This window comes from Hemicordylus capensis, chromosome 3 (genome assembly GCF_027244095.1).
Source record: "Hemicordylus capensis ecotype Gifberg chromosome 3, rHemCap1.1.pri, whole genome shotgun sequence".
Taxonomy (NCBI): Eukaryota; Metazoa; Chordata; class Lepidosauria; order Squamata; family Cordylidae; genus Hemicordylus; species Hemicordylus capensis.
The window spans coordinates 2,397,303-2,419,392 of record NC_069659.1 but is presented as its reverse complement, the minus strand read 5'-3'; the positions used below and the strand labels follow the sequence as shown (position 1 = coordinate 2,419,392).

Here is a 22,090-nt window from a genome sequence, read left to right as displayed (position 1 = left end):
TGAATGAGCAGCAAAACAGCCATTAAAAAGCCACTTTTACTTATTTATCGTATTTATAACCTGCCAGTCCCCCCGCTTCCAAGGTCACGAACAAGGCTGCAACGACAAAACTAAACTGTCGCACTCTTAAGTACGGTGTACAACCAGAAAGTTCTAAAACAAAGGACAATGCAAGAGAGAGCAAACTAACCCCTGCTGACTGGGCAAAGAGGCACCTTTTACCAGGGGGAGAGTCACTGGCCCTCTCCACCCCCAGCACAGCACCTCCAGTGACTGTTGCTGGTGTCTATCTGATGTTTCTTTTTAGAATGTGAGCCTTTTGGGGACAGGGCGCCATCTTATTTATTTATTATTTCTCTGTGTAAACCGCCCTGAGCTATTTTTGGAAGGGCGGTATAGAAATCAATAATAATAATAATAATAATAATAATAATAATAATAATAATAATAGACATAGCAATACCAGGGGAGAGCAGAATAGAAGGAAAAGAAATAGGAAAAAATCACCAAATACAAAGACCTACACATTGAAATTGAAAGGCTGTGGCAGAAAAAGACCCAAATAATCCCAGTGGTCATTGGCACCCTGGGTGCAGTCCCAAAAGACCTTGAAGAGCACCTCAACACCATAGGGGCCACAGAAATCACCACCAGCCAATTACAAAAAGCAACTTTACTGGGAACAGCCTATATTCTGCGACGATATCTATAATAATCAACAGTATTGATGATAAAATTCATCCATCCCAGGTCCTTGGGAAGGACTCGATGTCTGGATAAAACAAACCAGTCAATAACACCTGTCTGACTGTGTAAATAAATAAATTAATACTACTACTACTACTACTACTAATTATTATTATTATTATTTAAAATAAGGAGCAAGAAACCCGGAATGGTGCTACCAAGTTGCTGTCAGCTGAGCCAAGAAGTGTGCAAGCTGGCCCTTGGTGGCTGCGTTCTGCAAATGGGCCTTGGGAAGGCCGGGCCTTTTGGGAGGCAAGCCGATGAGGCAGTCGCCTCAGCCGCAGATTACTGGGACGCTCACAAGGCGGCAAGATGCACCACTACCCCACACCACTGGGGAGCAGCTCTTTGGGTTAGGGTTAATTATGCACACAGAATAAAACTTGTGGCAGAATTCAAAACTAGCCATAAGATAGGAACATAGGGAGCTGCCATATACTGAGTCAGACCCTTGGTCCATCTAGCTCAGTCTTGTCTACCCAGACTGGCAGCGGCTTCTCCAGGGTTGCAGGCAGGAGTCTCTCCCAGCGCTCTCTTGGAGACGCTGCCAGGGAGGGAACCTGGGACCTTCTTCATGCAAAGCCGCTCTAGGGAGTGCACTAAAATGAAGGACAGGGAATGCCTTCTGAACAGCCTTGGTTCCCTCCAAAGGGTCATAGGATGCATGGAATTTGCCATTTGGAAATTCCATGCATTCCATGGCCCTTTGGAAGGAGGAGGAGGAGGGTTGTAGGAAGCTGCCTGCCTTCTACAAGTCAGATCACTGGCCTGCCTGGCTCAGTCTTGCCCAACGGACTGGGTCTCCACGGCTTCAGGCAGGAGCCTCTCCCAGCCCTACCCAGAGGTGCTGCCAGGAAGAGCACCCTAGCCCGCAAGACCTGGGAAGCCCTCGAAATCCCATCCCAGGCATGACCAAGTCATGTGCATGATGAAGCTGATCTACTCTGTGCAGACTTCACGTGCCACAGAACTTGTGCAAGGAACACACCCCCTTTGCTGGCCACGGGGGAGCGAGAAACAATCACCGCTGACCGCCGGTGTCCACACCCAAAGTCCAACTAGGCAAGAGGGCCTGACTCCCTCACGCTCCAGCATAATGTGGGAAATCAGCCCAAGTCCTTTGGAAAGCGGGCATGGTGTGGGGAAGGGGACTGGGGTGGCCTGGAGACAGACTGCGGAGCCATCCAGTTAAGGGGAGCGGGCTAAAGACATGATGAAGCCGGCCGCCTTGCGAGCACCAATAATTTGTGATTGAGCGGCTGCTGAATTGCCTCACCCCGCTAGGGCTTTAATTTGCTGATCAGGTTTTAATTGCATTAGCAGCAGAGTCTCCTCATCTGCCAAATATAAATCTGCATTGACCCCTGAGGGCAGCCTTTAACGAAAGTTCACCAGGCAGTTAAATCAATGACGGTAAGTGCTTTCTGCTCCCCAAGACGGGGCGACGTCTCAGGGCAGGCTGGTGGCAACTCACACCGAAGCACGAGTTGTGCAAACCGAACTGGGTGGTGCTCAGGCACAAGGCAGAAGACGCACCGCTCCAGAGCCCCAGGGAAGATTTATTGGGTGGGTTGGTTGATCAAGCGACCCCAGGAGATCCCAGCAGACAAGCCCAGTGCAACGAGGGAGATGCGGAACTTTAGCCCAGGCGGCAAACCCTCATGGACCCAAAACGCAAACCTCACCCAAGTTATACTTCAACATGGGGTTAGAGTTCAGTGCAGCCGCTGAAGGGAGGCCAAAGAGAGCTCCCGTGTGACAGAGCCAGTCCTCGGGGTTGTTCTTGTCGCCTCTTCCATCTTGTGCTCTGATATATTCCCCTGGTCCAGAGTACAGTCCTGGTCCTAACCCTCTGCCTGGAGTCCTAGTCTGTAAGGCTAAGGTGCGCGCGCGCGCGCACACACACACACACACACACACACACACACACACACACACACACACACGTTTTTTGATGCCTGCTCAGTTCATTTTAGCTCCCGCTCAGGTTGACTCAAGAAGGCCCCACTCTGACTGCACATGGTGCGCACACACGGCCTTGAGACGGCCGCCCTGAACAAAACTCCTTCCGCACACAGATGAAAAAAATGAGCGAGGACTCTGCTCTCCTCATTCCCTCGACTGTGTCAGGGATTCACAACCTGTTGTTACTGGACTACAACACCCATCACTGGTCTTTGGCCACTGTGGCTGGGGAAGGTGGGAGTTGTAGTCCAACAGCATCTGGGGACTCAAGAGGGGGACCCACTTGGGGGACGTGGTTGAGAAGGGGAACAAGAATATTCTAAGCCAACCATTCGCGCAGGGCAGCCCAGTCGACACAAGCAGGAGCAGGCGCAGGCGCAGGAGCAGGAGCGCTCCGGGTCACAGGCACGGGGAGGCCGATGCGGCCCAGCTCGGCCGCCTGGTGGGCCAGCTCGCCCTCTGGTCTGCCCATCTCCCAGGAGCACCCCTGATCGTGTGTACCAGCTGCTTATGGCGACGGCCAGCACCCTGGCCTCCAGGCTTCTGGGCAATTCTCAGCAGAAGCATGTGTCAAGGGCACTGGCAGCGGAAGATGGCGATTCAGGGGGCAAGGGGAGCGAGCAGAAGCTTGGCCGGGGTCTGCTCAAGAGCTGGGCTGTAGCAGATAGAACATGCCCAATGGACCACTCCAAAGGCAAGTGCCTGAGTCTGCCAAGAGCTAATGCAGCGCGGTGGTGAAGAGCATGAGCTGCGAGCTCCACTCTCCCAAGTTCAATGTCAACACAGTTATGAAGCTGGGCCGCCTTGGGAACTCTGCCCCCCGCCGGCTTAGCCCCACTGTCTGCAACAGGGGGAGAAAAATGGCCAATCCTACCGCACGGCTGAAAACATTTTGAAAGGAGGGGTGTGAAGTCCACACATAACTACGAAAGATGAACACAGATTTCTAAAGAGGTGGTTGCCACATCCTTTGCAGCAGACACAAGTCTGTAACAGTCCTCACTGCTAACCTGTGGCGCTTTCCCCCAAACAGCTTCTCAGAGCAGGCTGGGGAGGCATTTAGCAGTCATGGCTCAAAGCTCAGCAAAAGGGCCACTGGAGAGAGCTCTGAATGGCGTTGTCCTTGGAATGGTTTCCAGTTTCCTGATCCGATGTTCAATTAGAAACCAGAAGGTGCTTCCAAAGCAACACCAGCCACAGCTCCGCAGATGCCAAGAGAGCAGGACTGCGCCTGGCCCGTGTGGTCTTCTCCCACGCCACGGGGGCGGGGAGGGAGACGGTTCCATTCACTTTTCCTCACCTTATCAGAGGCTGTCCCCACGGAGCGCCATGACTTGGGGGACTTTTTCTTTAAACAAGAAATGAGAAGGTAGCTAGATGAAACGGTCCCTCCCACAAACAACTGGGGCCAGCTCTTAGCCAGGCAAGCTTAGCGCAGAGATGGAGGGTTTGGAGCCACTCCTGCAGATCAAGGGCCTAAAATCGGCTAAAGGCCAGGATGAAGGGCCCTCTGGGGCAATTATTGTACCATGAACAGCCTTTCTCCTCGCCTCCTCCGAGCCTTTGCGCCTCCCAAAACCTTGTTCTGGTCCACCGGTCACTCAGAATGGTCAACAATCGTCACACTCCACCGGTGGCCATTGTCCACCGGCAGAGGTCAGGGGGCTCGAAAGCCACCCCCGGCAGCCAGGCAAACAAGGGAGCCCGTTGCTGCTTGGACATCAAAGTTAAACAAACAGACCCCGGCCCCCACCCCTTGGCCCGCCTTAAGGAGCAGCCCCCCGAGGGGTCGCCACTTTCAGCTTGTCATCGCACACATCAAAGTTTGCACCACACACGAACTCGGCACATGGATTCGTATCGTGTCGCCCGAGAGCGGATATTCTGCCTTTGTGTGCCCGTTTAATCCTGTGTTTTCCCAAATAATTAAGCCTTTTTTGCTTATGAACTTGTGACTAAGCAAAGCACCCCTGAGAGGTTGTAACATCAAAGCCCCTTCCAACTGGCTGTCCCACGTCTCCCAAAATTGGATTTCTCCCTCGCTCGCTCCCTCCCTGGCCGCATCTTTAAATAAAAACCTAATTGAATTTAGTTGTAGACTGAATGCATTGAAGAGCTGCCTTTAAAGGTTACAAGGAGACACAGCGATTGTCCTGGGAACCTGCTGCGGGATGTTAGGGCAGAGGACCCGGCCCTCTTTCAGCCCGGGGGGGGAAGCACCAGACACAAAAGGCCACGGCTCTGCTACAGCTCAGAGTGGGCAGAAAGAGCTCTGGAGCCCAGCTGGATGGCCGGCGGGCGCTTGGGGGGCTGCCGAGAACACGCCGTGCCCCTAGCCCAGCAGCTGCCCCAGTGCCAGAGGAGGCTGATAAAGCCCCCTCCCCCCGTTCCTTGGGCGCCTCCGTCCCCCGCTGCCCCACAGCAGTCTCCAATAGGGAGCAAAACGCTGCTCTCGACCCCCGAGACCCCACTGGAAACCCCTCCAGAGCTCGAAGGGTCGTTTCCACCACACCCCGGAAGGGAAACCCACGTCTCAGTCTAACGTTGACACCGAGAAGCCCCCCGCCTCTCCAGCAAGGCAGGCAGTTCGCCCCACGGGACACACGGGGATTTGCGGAGGGGAGCGTCCACTTCCCCTGACTCTTTCAGGCCGCTCTCTCCATGGTGACTGCAGAGGTGGCTGGCGGGGCATGCCCGCACAGGTCCAGAGCCTGGCTCCGGCCTGCAGACCGCTGCGCAGGGAGCCAATGCGGCCCACGCTCCGCTCTGCCTCTCCACCCAGGAGGTCAGGACCAACACGGGACAAAGCGCGGGGTGGGCAGAAGGCATGGCCGGCTTCGAGGGCTGCGTGGCACCCCGCTGTGGGCTGCTGGCCTTCTGTGAGCAGCCCAGTCAGGTCAGAGATGCACACCGCAGGAGGCGGCGGCGGCCAGAGAAAAGAACAGGCGGCATCTCCAAGAGGAACCCTGTGACTGGAGCATCGTGCTTCCCAGGTCACATTATATCATATTGCTGGTGTATTAATAAGGATCGTATTTCCCTGCAGTTTTCCAACCATGTTCTCAACGTGTTTTACGCAGCAAAAGGAATGAGAGGAGGGTTCCCAGTCCCAAAGGGAAGAAGCCCAAGGGAGACACCCACGGCAGCCACCGGAGGGGTGCTGGGCTGCGGAATACGGGCAGCTGCTCAACCGGAGAGCTCCCCCACCCTAAAAAGGTGCCTCCCAGCCCAGCTAACGCAGAGTTTCATAGGTCTGAGCCCCCACCCTCATACTTCATGCTGCTAGAGCACCGTCAATTTGCACAGTGCTTTACAGAACAAAAAAAAATTAGGTCCTTGCCCTGAGGTGCTTACAATCTAAACTCTGGCAGAGAAGAAACAACAGAGGGGCAGGAGGATAAAACTACACTCCTTTGCATTTGAAAAGTGCTCTTTGCCCTGGAATGCTTGAAAAGGGGTAGCAGTCCTCCGAGAGCTTCTCCTGCAAAGCCTCCACTGAAACGGATGGGAGCTGGTGAAGAACACATGCATGTATTTCAAGGGACTTAGCAGTTCCCGGTAGACTGCACCCTGGGCTGGGGCTCTGCACTACAGTCCTGCCGTGCAACGAGTTGTATGTGTCACGCAAAGTGGGCCACGAAAGCAGGACCTGCAGATGGGTGAGCCCCTGATCTGACCCACTCGGGTTGCTCCGGCCCACAGGAAGCCAGGTCTGCTTCCCAAACAGCACAACCCCTAAGGGACAGAGGCCTTCCCATCCCACCACTCCAATGAAAATCCACTTTGCTGGTCTTCTTCCGGAAACCAGCCAAGACTCTTCTCTTCCTCCAGGCTTCAGAGACAGAGTCTTTGGGCTGAACGCCGCCTCCCTCCAACTGTGCTGCTCTTTTACCGTTTCAACTTCTGTATTCTTTTTATACCTTTTCCTCTCTCTTTTAATATTTTATATTGGGCAGCTTGACACAACCACCCCAAAGTCAGTGAGCCGGGCATGCACTCCCAGCGGCCACATCATCGGGACCCACCTGAGTCCGGTTCCAGCCCTACTTGACCAGATTCTCCTGACTTCTTCCGCCCCACTTCAAATCCTGGCTGCCGAAGTCGGGAAAATCTTGAGAACGCAATATCGGAGCCAGATCTGGAGGAGGCCGTTTGGAGAAGACGCCCAGCGGCAGCACATGCTTGCCGGGAATCTCTGGTTCCTGACTTACCGACTTCCGGGCGGCTGAGCCAAGCTGCCCACTGCAAGCCCTCTTAAGGGCACCGGCAGAAAGACCGCCCTGCAGTAAACCCGCGAAATCTGACTTGCCTGGAATTCCGGTTTATAGCCGCAACCATCAGAGCCGTCCAGCCAAGCTTGTGTCGGGCGTTCACACTGGTCCCCTCCTGTAGCAACCTGAACGGAGAGAGAAAGGGTGAGGCACTGGGCCCCTGAACCGGACACCTCCGGACCGCTGACAGAATTGCAGAAGGAGCCACAGGCCAGGCCAGGCCGCCACCGCCACCCTCCGCCTGCAGAGGCCTGAACAGAAGCCCCACATCCATTCGCCGCTTTGAGTTATTTTCCAACACAAACGTTTTAAAATGCCACCACCAAGCTGTAAGCTACTTTGATGCATCTCAGCAACAGGAAAAAACAGGACGATAACTCCTGAACTTCGATAGGTACATCACAGAGTCTGCTTCTTAGCGATATCTAGACCAATCCTGGACGGACGGAGGGAGAGACTGGACCCCGGGACAGGGCGGAGTTTTTAGGAGCAAGGGAAATCCTTCCAGCTGCTGACCCCCACCAAGGGTGAGAACCCCTGAAATGCCCGCCACCCCCAAGAGATCGCAGTGCCCCCATTCTCACGACCTGCCAGAGTCAAACACCTTCCGCCCTGCACCCCCACAAAGGCACTCAGCACAGGCTAACCAGTGAGCTGCATCGTCCTGCTGGGAAGCAAGACTGGGTGTCAGCCTGGGCAGATGGGGCTGTGTTGACAGGAGCAGCCAGAGAGGGCCTCGCCCGTTGCGGCTGGATGCGCCTCACTCCAAGAAGCCTCCGGCTCCACCTGGGAGCTCTGAGAGGGTCTCCCCCAACCTGGACCCAAGTTGTCAGCCTTGACAAAGGGTTCCTCCGCTTGTAGCCCATCTGCCCACCCGGCCTCCCCACACAGCAAGTCAGACCTTGGCCATTCTTCTTTGGTTCCAGGAGCCCGGCTTGGAAAATAGGAGCAGCTTGACTTAAGGAGCCGGAGTGGGGGCCAAGGTTGCTCCTCTCTCCCCCGCCCTGCCCGAGAGCCGCACTGCCTGCAGGCTGAGCATTCGTCAGGCAGAGCTGCGAGGTTCACACTGCTATACCTGACAAATCGCCAGACTGCAGGGAGTGTGTTCCTGGCAGGGCAAGAGAGAAAGGAGCAACCTTTGGCATCTCCCCACCCCAGCTGCTCAATGGACAAAGTTAGTGACGGACATTGTGGAGGGGAGGATTAACCGGCTTCTCTTTATTATTTATGTATTTATTTGATTTGATTTTTATACCGCCCTTCCAAAATGGCTCAGGGCGGTTTACATTTATCCCCTTCACAAGTAAAATACACTTAGGACATAAAAAGGGGCTGCCTGGGACAGGTAAAGACTGTCCTCCATAACCCAGCCTCTGAATATTCCAGTCTAGGTGCCACGGTTACATTTCTAGGTGCCAGGGTGTCCTGGCGCCTGGGATTTCTCCAGCCCTGCATTAAGTTCATCCAGACTCCACATATTTACTCTGGCCTCATCTCTCACTCACTTACTGAGCATACCAGGGCCTCAGGGCTGCTTCCTCGCCATAAAGCAACAGGCGTACTTTCCACAAGTACTCCTACTCAAAGAAAGTAGTGCAGATGGTATGATCTAAACGTCAAGCTAGTCTCATAAATACCCAGTTTTCTGACTTTGATGTAACTAGGAGGTCTTGTGCAACATGGGCATCAGATTTCACATTTCTATCAGTTGTGGAACTGATAGAATTTAACAATCTTGATATGCCCATCGGTCAGCAAAGCCCAAGTGGCCCTGTATTTACTAGCAAACAGATCTTTGCATTTTGCAAGCATAAAAGATGCATGCACGTTCCTGGCTGGAACCACAAGTCCCATCCCCTGCCCACCCCAAGTCCAAGCAGGATGCAAACAGAAGGTGCAAAGCAGAGGCGACAGGATTCTCCCAGCTCAACTTTCTGCCCACACATGGGCTGGCTTGCTCTGCACTGGCCTCTACGGAGGGAGGAGAGCTGGTCTTGTGGTCGCAAGGAGGTCTGGTCCCCTTAGCTAAGCAGGGTCCGCCCTGGTTGCATATGAATGGGAGACTGCATGCACAAGCACTGAAAGATATTCCTCTCAGGGGATGAAGCTGCTCTGGGAAGAGCACCTGCCTGCTTGCATGCAGAAGGTTCCAAGTTCCCTCCAAGTGAGGGCTGAGAGAGACTCTTGCCAGCAACCTTGGAGAAGCCGTTGCCAGTCTGGGCAGACAATCCTGAGCCCAGGGGTCTGACTCGGTAGACGGCAGCTCCTTCGGCTCCTATGGACACACCTTCCACCCCAAGTCCAACTATTAGGTGCAAACAGGTCCTGTTGCAGCATTTCTCGTGATCAGGGTGTCTTGAGCTACGTGCAGGCCACATTCCAGCTCCAAGGGAGTGCCTCAACTCCTTTGCGGCATGCTTCTGAAATAAAAATGGAGGAACACCTCCTTCCCAGGCTCTGGGTCAACCCTTTGGATTCCTCTGCTCAGGGCTGCACAGCTTTGGCCTCCAGCAGCTGTTGGACCAAGCTCCCACCAGCCCAAACCACAGTGGCCCACAGCCAGGGATGAGGGAGCTTTTAGTCCAACATCTGCAGGAGGGTTGGAGTTGTGCAGCCCTAGCCTTGGGAGATGTCCTCTCTCTCTCTCTCTCTCTCAGAGCCAGCGGGGGTACAACTCAGACGCCCTGGTGGGCCAGAACCAGCCATGACTTGGCGTGCAGGGGCTGAGGTCAGTTTTCAGGATGTTAATCGTTATGTTAAAATCATTTACTAAATGTGTGAATGAATGCAAGCGAGGGGGAAGAGGAGCGGTGCCAGTGAGCTCCGGCCCAGGAGAGGAGGGCCGCTGGTCTCAAGCAGCCAACGGCACTGAGCCGCTGTGGCTCGTCAGCAGGACCAGCTCTGGGCGCCTCATGGCTCCTGCTGTTGCCACACGACAGTCCGACCCAGAGGCCAGCAAAGAAGTCCCCACGCTGCTCATCTTGTGCAGCGCGAAACTGCAGGGGCGGCCCTCTTGAAACGCATCCTCGCTCGCCTGGCAGCCCGGCAGCCAGAACCCTTGCACGCCCACAAACGTCAACCAAGAGGCAGCCTTTGGGCGTAATGTTATTTGCCATGTTTGCACCCTTCCAGAGCCCGAGGACATGGCTCAGAGGCAAACCCTCTCCCTAAAAAAATCAATCTGTTTGATGAGTTCCCGTCAGAACAGACGTAAGCAAAATGAAATCCGATACTCACCTCCCAAATACATAAGTCACAAACAGACAAGACAAACTGTAAAAACAAACTACTTCCTTATTCTTACAATCCGGATGCGTCAACGTGCCAAGGAAAGAGACGGTTCTTGGAACATTTCGATCGAGCAGACCAGGAAATGTATCCCCCCCACCCCGCCCCAAAGGAGATCAGGAAGAGCCCTGCCAGGCTCCTCTCGACACACCCAGGGTGGCTGGCTGGCAACGGCACACCTTTGCTCTTCCCCCTGCCCCTAAGGCAGGCGCCCCCAGCTGGGGCTGGGAGCGATGGGAGTTGTAGTCCAACCACCGCTGGGCACCCTAGCTTGAGCAGCCCTGGCATCAGGGAACCCGACAGCGTGCCAAGCAAGCAGCTGATTCCTGCGGCTGCCGCAGCCTGGCCAAGCCCAGGGCGGATCTCCAGAGGAGACGCAGACGAGCCTGGTCCAGCCGGCCAGCTCTTCCTGCAGTTGCTAAGAAACGGCCAAGTGATTCTGTCATGTCCCCCCCAGCCAGCAAATGACGGATCCTGGAAAGTGAGCGGGGGAGGAAGGGCCGTGACCGCCTGGCTCTGGAAGGAAAGAGGAGGCATGCGGGGGTGGCAGGGAGAGAACGGGGCTAGGAGCGAGGCCGGGGGGTCCGTATGGCCAGCGCTGGCCCAGCCGGGGGGGGGGGACGACGGACGGACGGGGAGACAGTCCGGAGAGAGGAGCAGGTCTGTGTCTGGGGAGCCCCCTCTCTCCGGCTCCCCACTGCAGCCCCTCGGTGGCACTGACCGGCAGGTCAGGGACAGAAGCCGCCAAGCACCCGTCTGGAAATGGACTGGGAAGGGCCTTGCTGAGGCTCTCCACCTTGGGCCCCCAGATGCGGATGCACCACAACTCCCATCAGCCCTTGGCCACTGTGGCTGAGAGGGATGGGAGTCGTAGTCCAGCCACAGCTGAGGACCCAGGCGGGAGAAGCCCGGGCTGAAGGCTCTCTGGACCCAGGCAGCGCCCAACCCCGCGGAAGCCACAGCCCACCTCCAGGGACATTTCCGTGAGGGGCCCTTTTAGAAACCAGCCGGCTGGCGCGGAGCAACTGAAGCGCTCGGTGGAGAGGGCTGGACGTTCTGTTCGGGGCACTCACGATCCTCATTAATATATCCCCAGCCTGATTGAATCACGACAGATCGATCAAGTGATGACCACCACTCAGCTCCTAGACAACCAAATGTATTTACCAGCAGAGGTATTTCACTGTTAATTAGATAAAATTCACTGATCAATTTTTAAGGATGTTGGCCCACAATTCAACCAAAGAAAAGAGCTCAGCTAAGCGGCATCCAAAGAGGCACAGGGCAAGCCGGGGCAGCAGCAGCGCCAAGGCCGGAGTTGGTACTCTGCAAGGAAGGATGCAAATCGGTCTCAGAACTCTGTCCGGAACCACCCTCACACGTGCAGCCCTCGGAGGTAACGGAGAGCACTGCACACTTTCTGGAAGTGCTTGAATATTCATCATCATTATCATTATCATTTAACCCATTTGTATACAGCCCCAAACACAAGTCTCTGGGCAGTTTACATTTTGGATGCAGCTGGCCCAGTGTTCAGGACCAGCTGAGTGAACCCCCCAGGGACAGGGAGCCCAACCCGGGGTGCCCAGATGTTGTACTACAATGTACTGCAACATTGGGGAGCTCCCATTACCCCCAGCAAAATGTCCTTGGAGGGTGATGGGAGTTGTAGTAATAATCTGGGACCCAAGATTAGGAATATGAGAAGCTGCCTTCTCCCGAGTCAGACCCTTGGTCCATCTAGCTCAGTGTTGTCTACCCAGACTGGCAGCGGCTTCTCCCAGGTTGCAGGCAGGAATCTCTCTCGGCCCTCTCTTGGAGATGCTGCCGCCAGGGAGGGAACTGGGAACCTTCTGCTCTCCCCACAGCGGCCCCATCCCCTGAAGGGAATACCTTCCGGTGCTCACACCTGTAGTCTCCCATTCAAATGTAAACCAGGGTGGACCCTGCTTAGCAAAGGGGACCAGTCATGCAAAGACGCAAACCTCTTCTTTGGCCAGAGGGACGCTGGGCAACTCCCAGTGGCTCCAAGGAGCAAGCCAGGCCATGGCCCTGTAGGAGAGGGCAGACAGCCATGAAGACCAAACCTCGCAGGGTCCGTGGCTGATCTTGGTGCAGTCTGTGTGTACGTGGAGGGCAATGGGTGTGTGTGTGTGTGTGTGTGTGTGTATACACACGCAGGGTGGGGGAGAGAAGGACCAGCCGATCCCTCTGCCGTCTCCCCAACAGGAGTTTGAGTGGGCTACCCAATCCGTGCTGTCCAATAAGTGGTGGGGACAAGCCCCTGGCGCCCCAGAGGGAATGTCTGGGGTTGGGGGCTTTGGAAGGCACTGGAGAGGCCCCGAGGCTGGTGGGGGGAAGGGCCATGTCCCAGGAAGGGGAGAGCCTTGCCCCTTTTGAGGGAGTCCAGAAGAGGGAGAGCCAGCGGAAGGGAGGCCGAGGACCCGGGGGCTGGCCTGTCTCTGGGCACCTCCCGGGGCAGGGCAGGCATTCCCGCTCCCCGCCGGTGCCAGGCGTCCGGGGCTTCTGTTCCCGGGAGTTCTGGGGGGCTGCTGCTTAAAGGGCAAGTTGGAGAAGGAGCGGAGCCCACTTTGCCCTCTTGACAGGTGGAGGAAAAGGAAGCGGGAAACTTGAACTCGGAGCCACCACAAAGGCTGCTGCTTAACAGCCGGGGCCCGGCATGAGGGCCACGACGGCCTCTTGCCAGGGCACAGGGGAGAGCCGGTCCTGTCGGAGGCAGCATGGACTGTCCCCTTGGCTGAGCAGGGTCTGCTCTGGTTTGCATTTGGAAGGGGGCTCTGTGTGAGCACTGCCTGCTGCCCTGAAGGGATGGGGCGGTAGGGCAGTGGCCGAACATCGTCTCCTTGCGGGCAGAAGGACCCAGGGGAGCCCTGAAGCCTTGGAGAGCTGCTGCCAGTCTGGGCTGACAAGACCGAGCGAGACGGACCAAGGGCCTGCCTTGGGAAGAAGCCACTGACAGGAACAAGCAGCTCGGCCGACCAGGGGGCTCCTGGCCCCACGCGAGGGCAGGGACGGCCACCGCCAGCGCCTTGGCCAGCAGCACGCCCACCAGGGCCTGGCCGTCCCCAACAGCACCCTGCCCGCCATCAGGCCATGCGTATTGGGAAGCCACCTCCCTGGGGGAGACTCACTTGCGTCTCAAGACGGCTCTTCCCCCGTCTGCGGGTTTTTTATTTCCAAGAACTCCCAGACAAAACCTGCCTGCAGCGCTGGTGGAGGCAGGGAGTGGGTGGCGGCCAAGAGACCCAGCCCGAGAGCCTGCCGCTTCCTGCAATTACTGCCAGGGCCTGTTCGCTGCTGCCCATCGGGGCCTTGACGAAGGCCAGACCTCGGCGGCACCAGAAAGAGAGGCCGGCCGCCGTGGCCAGGAGGCCGAGAACCACCTCGGAGGAGACTGTGGGGAGGGCGAGGAGGAGGAGGAGGAGGAGACCTAAGGGAGCCACGCCACACGTTTCGGGGGGGGGAAAGCAAACGCCCCCCCCGTATGATATGATCAGCTGGACCCACACATCCGCAACACACAATCCAGACACCCCCACCCCCCACCTCACACCGGGTCCTTCCAAAAGGGTGCGGCCAGCTCTCACGGGCACCTCGCACACCACCACGGCTAATTCAGGGGTCTCACAGTCTGAGGGAGGGCTCACCTGTCCGCTTCGGAAACATTGTTGATCCTTGCAGCTTCTAGCAGCGAGTCCTCTGGAAAAGAGAAAGCGGAGAAGTTGCCGTGCGGACGGGGAAGAGGGCCCGGAGCCATCCACAGGGCAGGGGCGCCTCCCTCGAGGCAGGGCGGCTGCCAGGAACAGCCCCTCCAGCAGCCCCGCCAGGGCTTCGCCCCAGAGACTGGCGCTGGGGAACCCCACGGACCCAAGCCAGCGGCCAGGCTCAGCAACCGGCTTCCGGCCAGCCAGGCCCACCCCGCGCGCCCCTGAGCATCTCCCCTGCCCAGCGCAGGCCAAGCAAGTGGAGCTGGGCGCGCCCATTCGGCCCGAGGACCACAGCACCGCCCCCTGCGCCAGCCTGCAAATACTGGCGGGCGCAGCCTGGGTGGGGGCCCCCCGGATAGGCAGCTGGATCTGCCCAAGTTGCGTTCGGGGTGAAGAGCGAGCTGCCAGCCCAGCCAAGAAAACTGGCCGCCCCAAAACCACCCAGGATGTGGCCCAGAAGCCCACTGGCCCAAAGCCACGTCTCTGTGCCCAGGCCGCGCGCACGGCTCTGGGGGAGAGCCTTGCGGGGGGGGGGGGCTCAGGCTGGCCCACACTCACCCCAAGCCGGGCGCACCAAGGAAGCCCTGGGAGCTCCAGGCCCGAGCCTCTCTCTTGCTGCCCAGCTGCAGGCTCAAGACAAAGGCCAGCAGGCAGAAAGGCCCAGGGCCGACCCCTTGGAAGGATCTCAGGGCGCTGGGCTGCAGGGCGGGGGTGAAGGGGCTGCCCAAAATCTCAGAGAAAGGCGGCTGCTGCCGGGGGGGGGGCAGGCTGGGGTGAGGAAGGCTCAAAGATGTGGCTCAAACACCCCCCCTCCTGGCTCGAGAAGGCACCACATCACACCCCATAACTGCCGAAGAATACAGGAAGTCATAGGAAGCTGCCATATACTGAGTCAGACCCTTTGTCCACCTAGCTCAGTATTGTCTACCCAGACTGGCAGCAGCTCCTCCCAGGTTGCAGGCAGGAGTCTCTCTCCGCCCTATCTTGGAGAAGCTGCCAGGGAGGGAACTTGGAATCTAGATGTTCTTTTCAAAGTGGCTCCACCCCCTGAAGGGAATATCTTCCAGTGCTCACACTTCTAGTCTCCCTTTCGTACGCAACCAGGGTGGACCCTGCTTAGCTAAGGGGACAAGTCCTGCTTGCTAGCACAAGACCAGCTCTCCTCAGATTTTCCCCAGATGGTTTGCGTTCCCATAGTCCATAAGTTGGATGCTCATAACTTGGAATGCATGCAGTTCCCAAGAGCAAGAGCAACAAGTGCAATAAGAGTCTCCCCATCTCTGACATCCTTTAAAAAGTCCTTAAAGACGCTTTTCTTCACCCAGGCTTTTAACTGATATTGTTTTAATTGTTTTGAATGTTGTTTTTAGAATATTGTTTTAAAAATTTTAAACTGTGTTTTACATTTCTTGCTTTTAAATTTTTGTTTTGCTTTGCTTTTGTTTTTAATTAATGTTTTACTTTTTAATCTTGTTGTAAACTGCCCAGAGACGTAAGTTTTGGGCGGTGTAATAGTATGATTAAATGAATGAATGAATAAATAAATAACGACCTGCCTGTATGTGCAGGTTGGTGTCTGAAAGTTGGAGACTTCCTTGATGTCATACTTCATAAAGAGCTCAAGTTGGAAGCCGGGCTCTTGTATCTGGGCGCGATGCACCCGTAGCCCACTTTCAGGGAGCCCTCAGCAGGCTGCCTCCTTCTGGGCAGGCTGGGTGCCTCCCTCATAGAGGGGTGCCCTCCTGGATGCGGAAAGCTGGACTTGGAAGACGCAAGAGAGAAAAAGCACCGACACTTTTGAACTTTGGTGCCGGAGAAGACTTTTGAGGATGCCACGGACAGCCAGGAAAACAAAGAAATGGATCCTAGAACAAATCAATCCAGAATTTCCTCTCGAGGCACAAATGACCAGGCTCAGACTATCCTACTTGGGAAACATGATGCGAAGACCCAGCTCCCTTGAGAAGTCCATAATGCTGGGGAAAGTGGAAGGAAAGAGAAGAAGAGGAGGACCAGCAGCCAGGTGGATGGACTCGATGACGACAGCCATGAATGCACCACTGAGAGACCCTGAAAGGCCAAGTTGGAGACAGATCATCCTGGAGAGAATCTACCTCTGTGGTCGCTAAGAGTCGGCACCGACTTGATGGCATTTAATTAATCACTCAATCACTCACTGTGGACTACAACTCCCATCATCCCCATCTCCAGGGATGATGGGAACTGCAGCCCAACATTGGGGAGCAGTAGCAACTCGTCCGAAGGGGCTGGCAGAGAGAGGCACAGCCGGAGTTGCTGGGAACCAGAGGCAGCTGCACCTTGTTGGGGACCCCCCAACCCCTTAGGACCAGCTGCTGCTGCTGGGGAGCTTGCCTGCCTTGATGGAGAGGAGAGCTGCTCTGGTGGCAGCAAGCAGGAATGCTCCCCTTTGCTAAGCAGGGTCTGCCTCTGAATGGGAGTTCCCTCCCTGGCAGCATCTCCAAGACAGCGGGGCGGAGAGAGACTCCAGCCTGCAGTTGTAGAGAAGCCGCTGCCAGTCTGGGTAGACAATACTGAGCAAGATGGACCAAGAGTCCGACTCAGTAAACAGCAGGTCCCTACGTTGGTAACGCATTTCCATGGCTTCTTGGTGACACATCCCCAGGCCAAATGGTTAGCAGGTCTTCCGGGACATGAGGCAGGGGGTGCATCTAATCAGTCGAGAGAGCACAAGCCAGAGGGTGGGCCTTCCCCACTCTTCTGAGGCAGGCGGCTGGGCCAAACAGAGAGGAGAGGGGCTGCCCGGGGGGGGGGGGAGGTGGGGGCCCCCAGGCGGCCCTTCTCCCTCGTGCGGCTTAGGCAAGTCAAACAGGCTGGGGCAGCTGCCATCGGTGAGCCATCCCGGTCCGGTTCCAGTGAAATGCTGCAGCTTCGTCAGCAGGCAGCGATGAGTACCCGTTTGGGAGCCCGAGAGGTCCTCATGCAGGGGTGGCCGGACGGTGGCCAGACTAGAACTCCCATCACCCCCAGCCACAATCCACTGCAGCTGTGGATGATGGACTACGGGTGGCCAACCTGGACACGGAGGGCCAACCTGAGACGCTCCGGCTGTTGTCGGACTACAACAACAGCCGGAGCGCCTCGGGTTGTTCTAGTACCAATAAACGCGAGAGCTCAGACATCCCCGGTTGCAAGCGGAGACATCAAACGTGGACCGATGGCTTGGTGGAGGGAGGCCAGCGCTGGAAGCCAAGGCACCCGGAGGCCCAGCCCAAGCTCAGGAAGCCTCCACTCCCTGCAGCAGGACCTCCGGAGGGCGAGGGGAGGAAGCGTGCACCCTCTGCAAGTCGCCCCAAGCGGGTGGAGGGCTGGCAGGTTGCCTGAATCAGGGGGGCGCAAGTCTATTCTCCCCAGTCTGTCCCAGTGGCCCTCCAGCAGCAGCTCAACTACAAACCCCATCATCCCCTGCCACAAAAGACTGTGCCTGGGGATGATGGGAGCTGTGATTCAAGCACAGCTGAGGGCCAAGGCTGCCCCCTTGGCCAGGAGAGAGCTGGCCTTGTGGTAGCAAGCATGACTTGTCCCCTTAAGCTAAGCAGGATCTGCCTGGGTTGCATATGAATGGTAGGCTAGAAGTATGAGCCCAGTGGAAGAGATTCCCCTTAGTAGGGGATGGAGCCGCTCTGGGGAGAGCCTCTAGGCTCCAAGTTCCCTCCCCGGCAGCATCTCCAAGAGAGGGCTGAGAGAGACTCCTGCCTGCAGCCTTGGAGAAGCTGCTGCCAGTCTGCGTAGATAATACAGAGCTAGATGGACCAAGGGTCTGACTCAGTAGATGGCAGCTTCCTATGTTCCTCTGTGTGTGTGTGTGTTCCCCCCCCGCACCCTAAAAGGACCTTTGCAGGGGCTGTATTATGCAAGGGGGGGGGGCTGCTCCTGAGGGAGGGAAGCAAAGGAGCTGGGGAGGTCTAGGCAGGCACTCCGCCCAGAAGCACAGGGCGTTCTCTCCGCTCCCAAAGGAGACGCAAGAGCAACTTCTGCCAAGACCTTTCTCCGGAAAACAAACCCTCCCAGCTGCATTCTGCCCTTATACAAGGACACGGAAGAGGAGGGCGGCTCTTGAAAACCCTAGTGCTCAGGGGCCTCCTACAAAAACATACCAACAACAAAACAGAGAAATGGAACCCGTTTCACAATTGACCTGTGGAACTCACAACCACAAGATGCAGTGACTAAATGGCTTATAAGAAGGGTTCAGTTTGCTGGGAAGGAGAGGTCTATCAATGGCTATCAGCCATAAGCACTATGAACAGAACTCTGAAGTTTGCAGGCAGCGTACCTCCCAGGACCAGAGAGTGATGTTGCTGCTGCTGCTGATATACCACTTTTCTACACAAATACTCAAAGCAGTAGCCACTTGTCCTAACAAGCCAGCGAGGCGCCCACGGAGGCACAGCTGCCTCCACTTCCTGGCAGCAGCAGCTGGGGGTGGGGGGAGAACTCCTCTTTTCCCTGCCCTGGCCGCGAGCCATGCTGCCTGCAGGCCGGCCATTCATCAGGTAGAGAAATGGCCAGGCAGCATGGGGGAGAGAGAGGAAGAGAAGGCAGCTGCGTCTTCTTTGGCAGCCAATCTCCCCCCTCCCGGCTCATTAGAACAAGCCCCTACTGGCTCTCATAAGAGAAGCACATGTTTTCCATAAATCAGATGTTTTCCTGTCTCAAAAGGGTTCGTCATCTTAAAAGAAATATGCAGCGACAATGCAGAGACGGCAGAACCTTGAAGGTGCTGAGAACTGCACTGCGGCTCACAGCCAGCGCTTCCAACAGCAGCCCCAAACACAGCAATTAAGCCAGTGACTCTTTTCTCAGCACAGAGACCAAGGGGTTACGGAGTGCTGGACTAGGACTGGGGAGACCCGAGTTCAAATCCCGGCTCAGCCATGCAACTCACTGGGTGACGCTGGGCCAGTCACTTCTCTCTCAGCCTCACAGGGTTGTTGTGAGGGTAAACCTAACCATGTACACCGCTCTGGGCTCCTAAGAGGGACAGCGGGATAGGAACGTAGCCAAGCAAGCAAGGCTGACAGAAGACGCTAGGCCATCGGCCCTCATGCAGGACTAGCAGCTTGAAGGCTGGAATCAGGGATCTGCAATCTCTGCCCAGCCTTGCTGTTCATCACCTTTCGACAAGTGGCCCTTGCTGTAGCAAAATGCCAGCCCGGCAGCTGCAACAGCCGCGGCAGCAAAGTTGGGGGTCCTGACCCGCCGGTTCCGGTTCTCTCGGTTCCGATGGCGGCCCGCGTGCTCCGGGTTGGGCCAAAGACGCAGCCTGCTGGGCTCTTTCGGTAGGTGCACCTTGGGGTCCTGGTCGAGCTCTTCTTCCGGGCGGGGCAGTTTGGGCAGCCAGCTTCCTTCAGGGGCCATCACCAGCAAGGGCAACCGCTTGCTCCCCAGGGCAACCCCGGAGGTGGGAGAGGCTTTGCCCCCCTTGCTGCTGCCGGCCGTGTCCAGCTCCTTCAAGGTGCGCCCCCTACTGGCCACCGCCTTGAACTGCGACAAGAGCTCATCCTGGCAGCGCCCTCTGGCGGCCACGTGCCGTCGCTGCAGCTTGGTGGCTCTGTCCTCCACGGTCTGGATATGCAGGCCTGGCTCGCGGCGACCCCTGGTGGACTCTTCCCGGTACTGCAGCTTCGCGGGCCCGGCGCCAAAGACCGCGGCGTTGCTCGTGTCGGCCTCCCGCGCCGAGGCTCCGCGTATCAGCGGCGGGTGTCTAGTCCTAGCCCGGAGGAGGCGCGTAAAGCCGGGCGGCAGCGGCCTGCTCACTAAGCAGGCCAGCATCTCCGTCTCCCTCGGCCCGGCTACTGCCAGCCGGCCTGTCCAGTCACCTGGGAAACCAAGATGGCGGAGCCCAGGTTGCCTCCCGCTATGAGGACGACGTACGCCACGCAGAGCCTCAGGGAAGGGCCTCATGGGAGTTGTAGTCTCCGCCTTCCCAACCGCACCGATCCCCTTAACAAGCTCCGGCAGAGAGGGGACTACGATTCCCATGGAAACGCAGGGTCGTGACGTCAACAAAGAGCTGCTTTCCAGGCGCAACTGCTGCGTGATGGGAAATGGAGTCTAGCGTCATCAGGCGGTCCTGTCGCGCTGCTTTTCTGGGTCGCGAGCAGCTGACGATAGCGGGGCGCCCAGAGACGCCAGGTTCGAGACCCGCCCCGGGAGGGGAGACTCTTGTTTTGGTCTAAGACCGTAAATAAAATTTGACTTGACTTGACTTTGTTTCAAGAGACATCTTTGTTTGAGGACGCTGCTTATAGCAGAATCCTCCCAGGCTGGGTATCGACTCAGCCGGCAGTCCTGACGACCTCTACTGGAGGAAGCCCAGCTGGCCTTTAGCAGCCCCTTGGAGTCAGTCACTCCCGAGTAGGGCGAGTGAATGAGCAAGCCAGCCCAGGAAGCAGCGCCCTCGGAAGCGCGCTCAAGTTTGCAGCAGCCGTCATAAGTCCGTGGCAGTTCCCAAAGGCAAAAGCGCTCTGCAGGTGCTCAGAGGCAACGCGTTCTTCCAGGAAGACCTGCTGCTGACCTGGGACTGCGCAGCACTCAAGGCCAGCTGCTGAGCCCCCCCCCCCCCCCCCGCTCAGAAGGAGCCCTGGCGGGAGCGGAGCCTTAGCAGGAGGAGCATCGTCCTAATTAATGAGAATAACGAATAAATCCCCTCCCTGCAGACCGCAAGCGCGCTGCTGCAGCTGCCTCCGCCTCCTCGCCTCCTCGGGCGGCCCTGCGAGATCTCCCCCCCCCGCTCCTCCCGGGCTCCCCAAGGGGGCCCATTAACGCAGTCAGCTGCCCCCGCTAATGAGGCGGCAGCAGCAGCAGCAGCCGCCACAAGCCAGAGGAAGCCAGAGAGACGGCGGGCTGGGGGTGGGGCCGCTCCCCGCCCAGGAGGACGGGGGGGGTCCCAATTCCCTCCCCCCGCGTGACCCCGCCTGTGTGCCTGAAGAGCCCAGCAGGCGGGGAGGGCTTGCTTGGGGGGTGCCCCCTCCCCCCGCCCCGCTGCCTCCTCCCTCCTGTGCGCCACCACCGCCAGGTCCATTACGGAGGAGCCTCAGAAACTGCCATATACGGAGTCGGGCCAAATTCGCGGCATTTATTTATTAATTTGTTGGATTGGTCCACCACCTTTCATTAAAACAACCCCAAGGCAGTTCACACGAAAATTGAAAACAAGACTCTAAGAATGGCACACCATTAAAATATTAAGCTAAAATATAACAACAAATCTGACGAAAAAGATTTCAAATACAAGCATAAAAACGGTACAAAATACAAAGAAGCAGCAGTAGAGACCATCAGATAAAGGCCTGGGTAAAAAGCCACGATTTGACATGCTTTCTAAAAGCTGTGATGGAGACCGAGGAGCGAAGGGAGAGCATTCCAGAGTCTGGAGGCAGCCACAGAGAAGGCCCTGTCCTGCGTGCACGACAGCTGGGCCTCTCTCATTGTTGGCCCCCAGAGCAGAGCCCCCTCAGATGACCTCGTCAAGCGGGCAGCAACCCCTGGGAGCAGGCAGTCCCTCAGGTATTCCGGGCCCAAACCGTTAAGGGCTTTAAAGGTCAAAACCAGCACCTTGAATTGGACCCGGAAACAAACTGGTAGCCAGTGCAGCTCTTTCCAGATGGGTGTGATGTGCTCCCAACGGGCAGCTCCAGATAAAACCCTCGCTGCCGCGTTTTGCACTAGCTGCAGTTTCCGGATATTCTTCAAGGGCAGCCCCACATAGAGCACGTTAGAGTAATCCAGCCTTGACGTGACTAAGGCATGGGTAACTGTGGCCAGATCTGCCTTCTCGAGAAAGGGACGCAGCTGGCGCACTAGCCGAAGCCGTGCAAAGGCACCCCTGACCACCGCCTCCACCTGAGCCTCCAAAAGCAGAGCCAGGTCCAGCAATACCCCCAAGCTGTGTATTTGCTTCTTCAAGGGGAGTGCAACCCCATCCAGAACTGGTGGAATCACCTCATCCCCATTGGCTCTCCTACTGACCAACAGTACCTCCGTCTTGCTACACCAGGGATGCCTGCTGTAGCAAAATATGTGCCTCATCTCCAGATCAAGGCCTGC

General features: G+C 56.9%; 1 protein-coding gene across 3 annotated transcripts in view; it reads right to left on the bottom strand.

Annotated features, from left to right (window-relative positions):
• CLPB (caseinolytic mitochondrial matrix peptidase chaperone subunit B) overlaps positions 1-22,090 on the bottom strand; it is a 115,347-nt gene that overhangs the window by 78,783 nt on the left and 14,474 nt on the right. The window contains exons 1-3 of one of the 3 annotated variants that reach the window (XM_053307863.1): positions 19,156-20,590; positions 13,940-13,991; positions 7,022-7,108 (exon numbers count right to left, since the gene is read on the bottom strand). In XM_053307863.1, the coding sequence (XP_053163838.1) occupies positions 7,022-7,108; positions 13,940-13,991; positions 19,156-20,023 (1,007 nt within the window). In that variant the 5' untranslated portion in view covers positions 20,024-20,590. Of the gene's footprint in view, positions 1-7,021; positions 7,109-10,287; positions 10,567-13,939; positions 13,992-19,155; positions 20,591-22,090 lie in introns of those variants that run through there. The other 2 variants (XM_053307865.1, XM_053307864.1) reach the window with 2 other exon arrangements.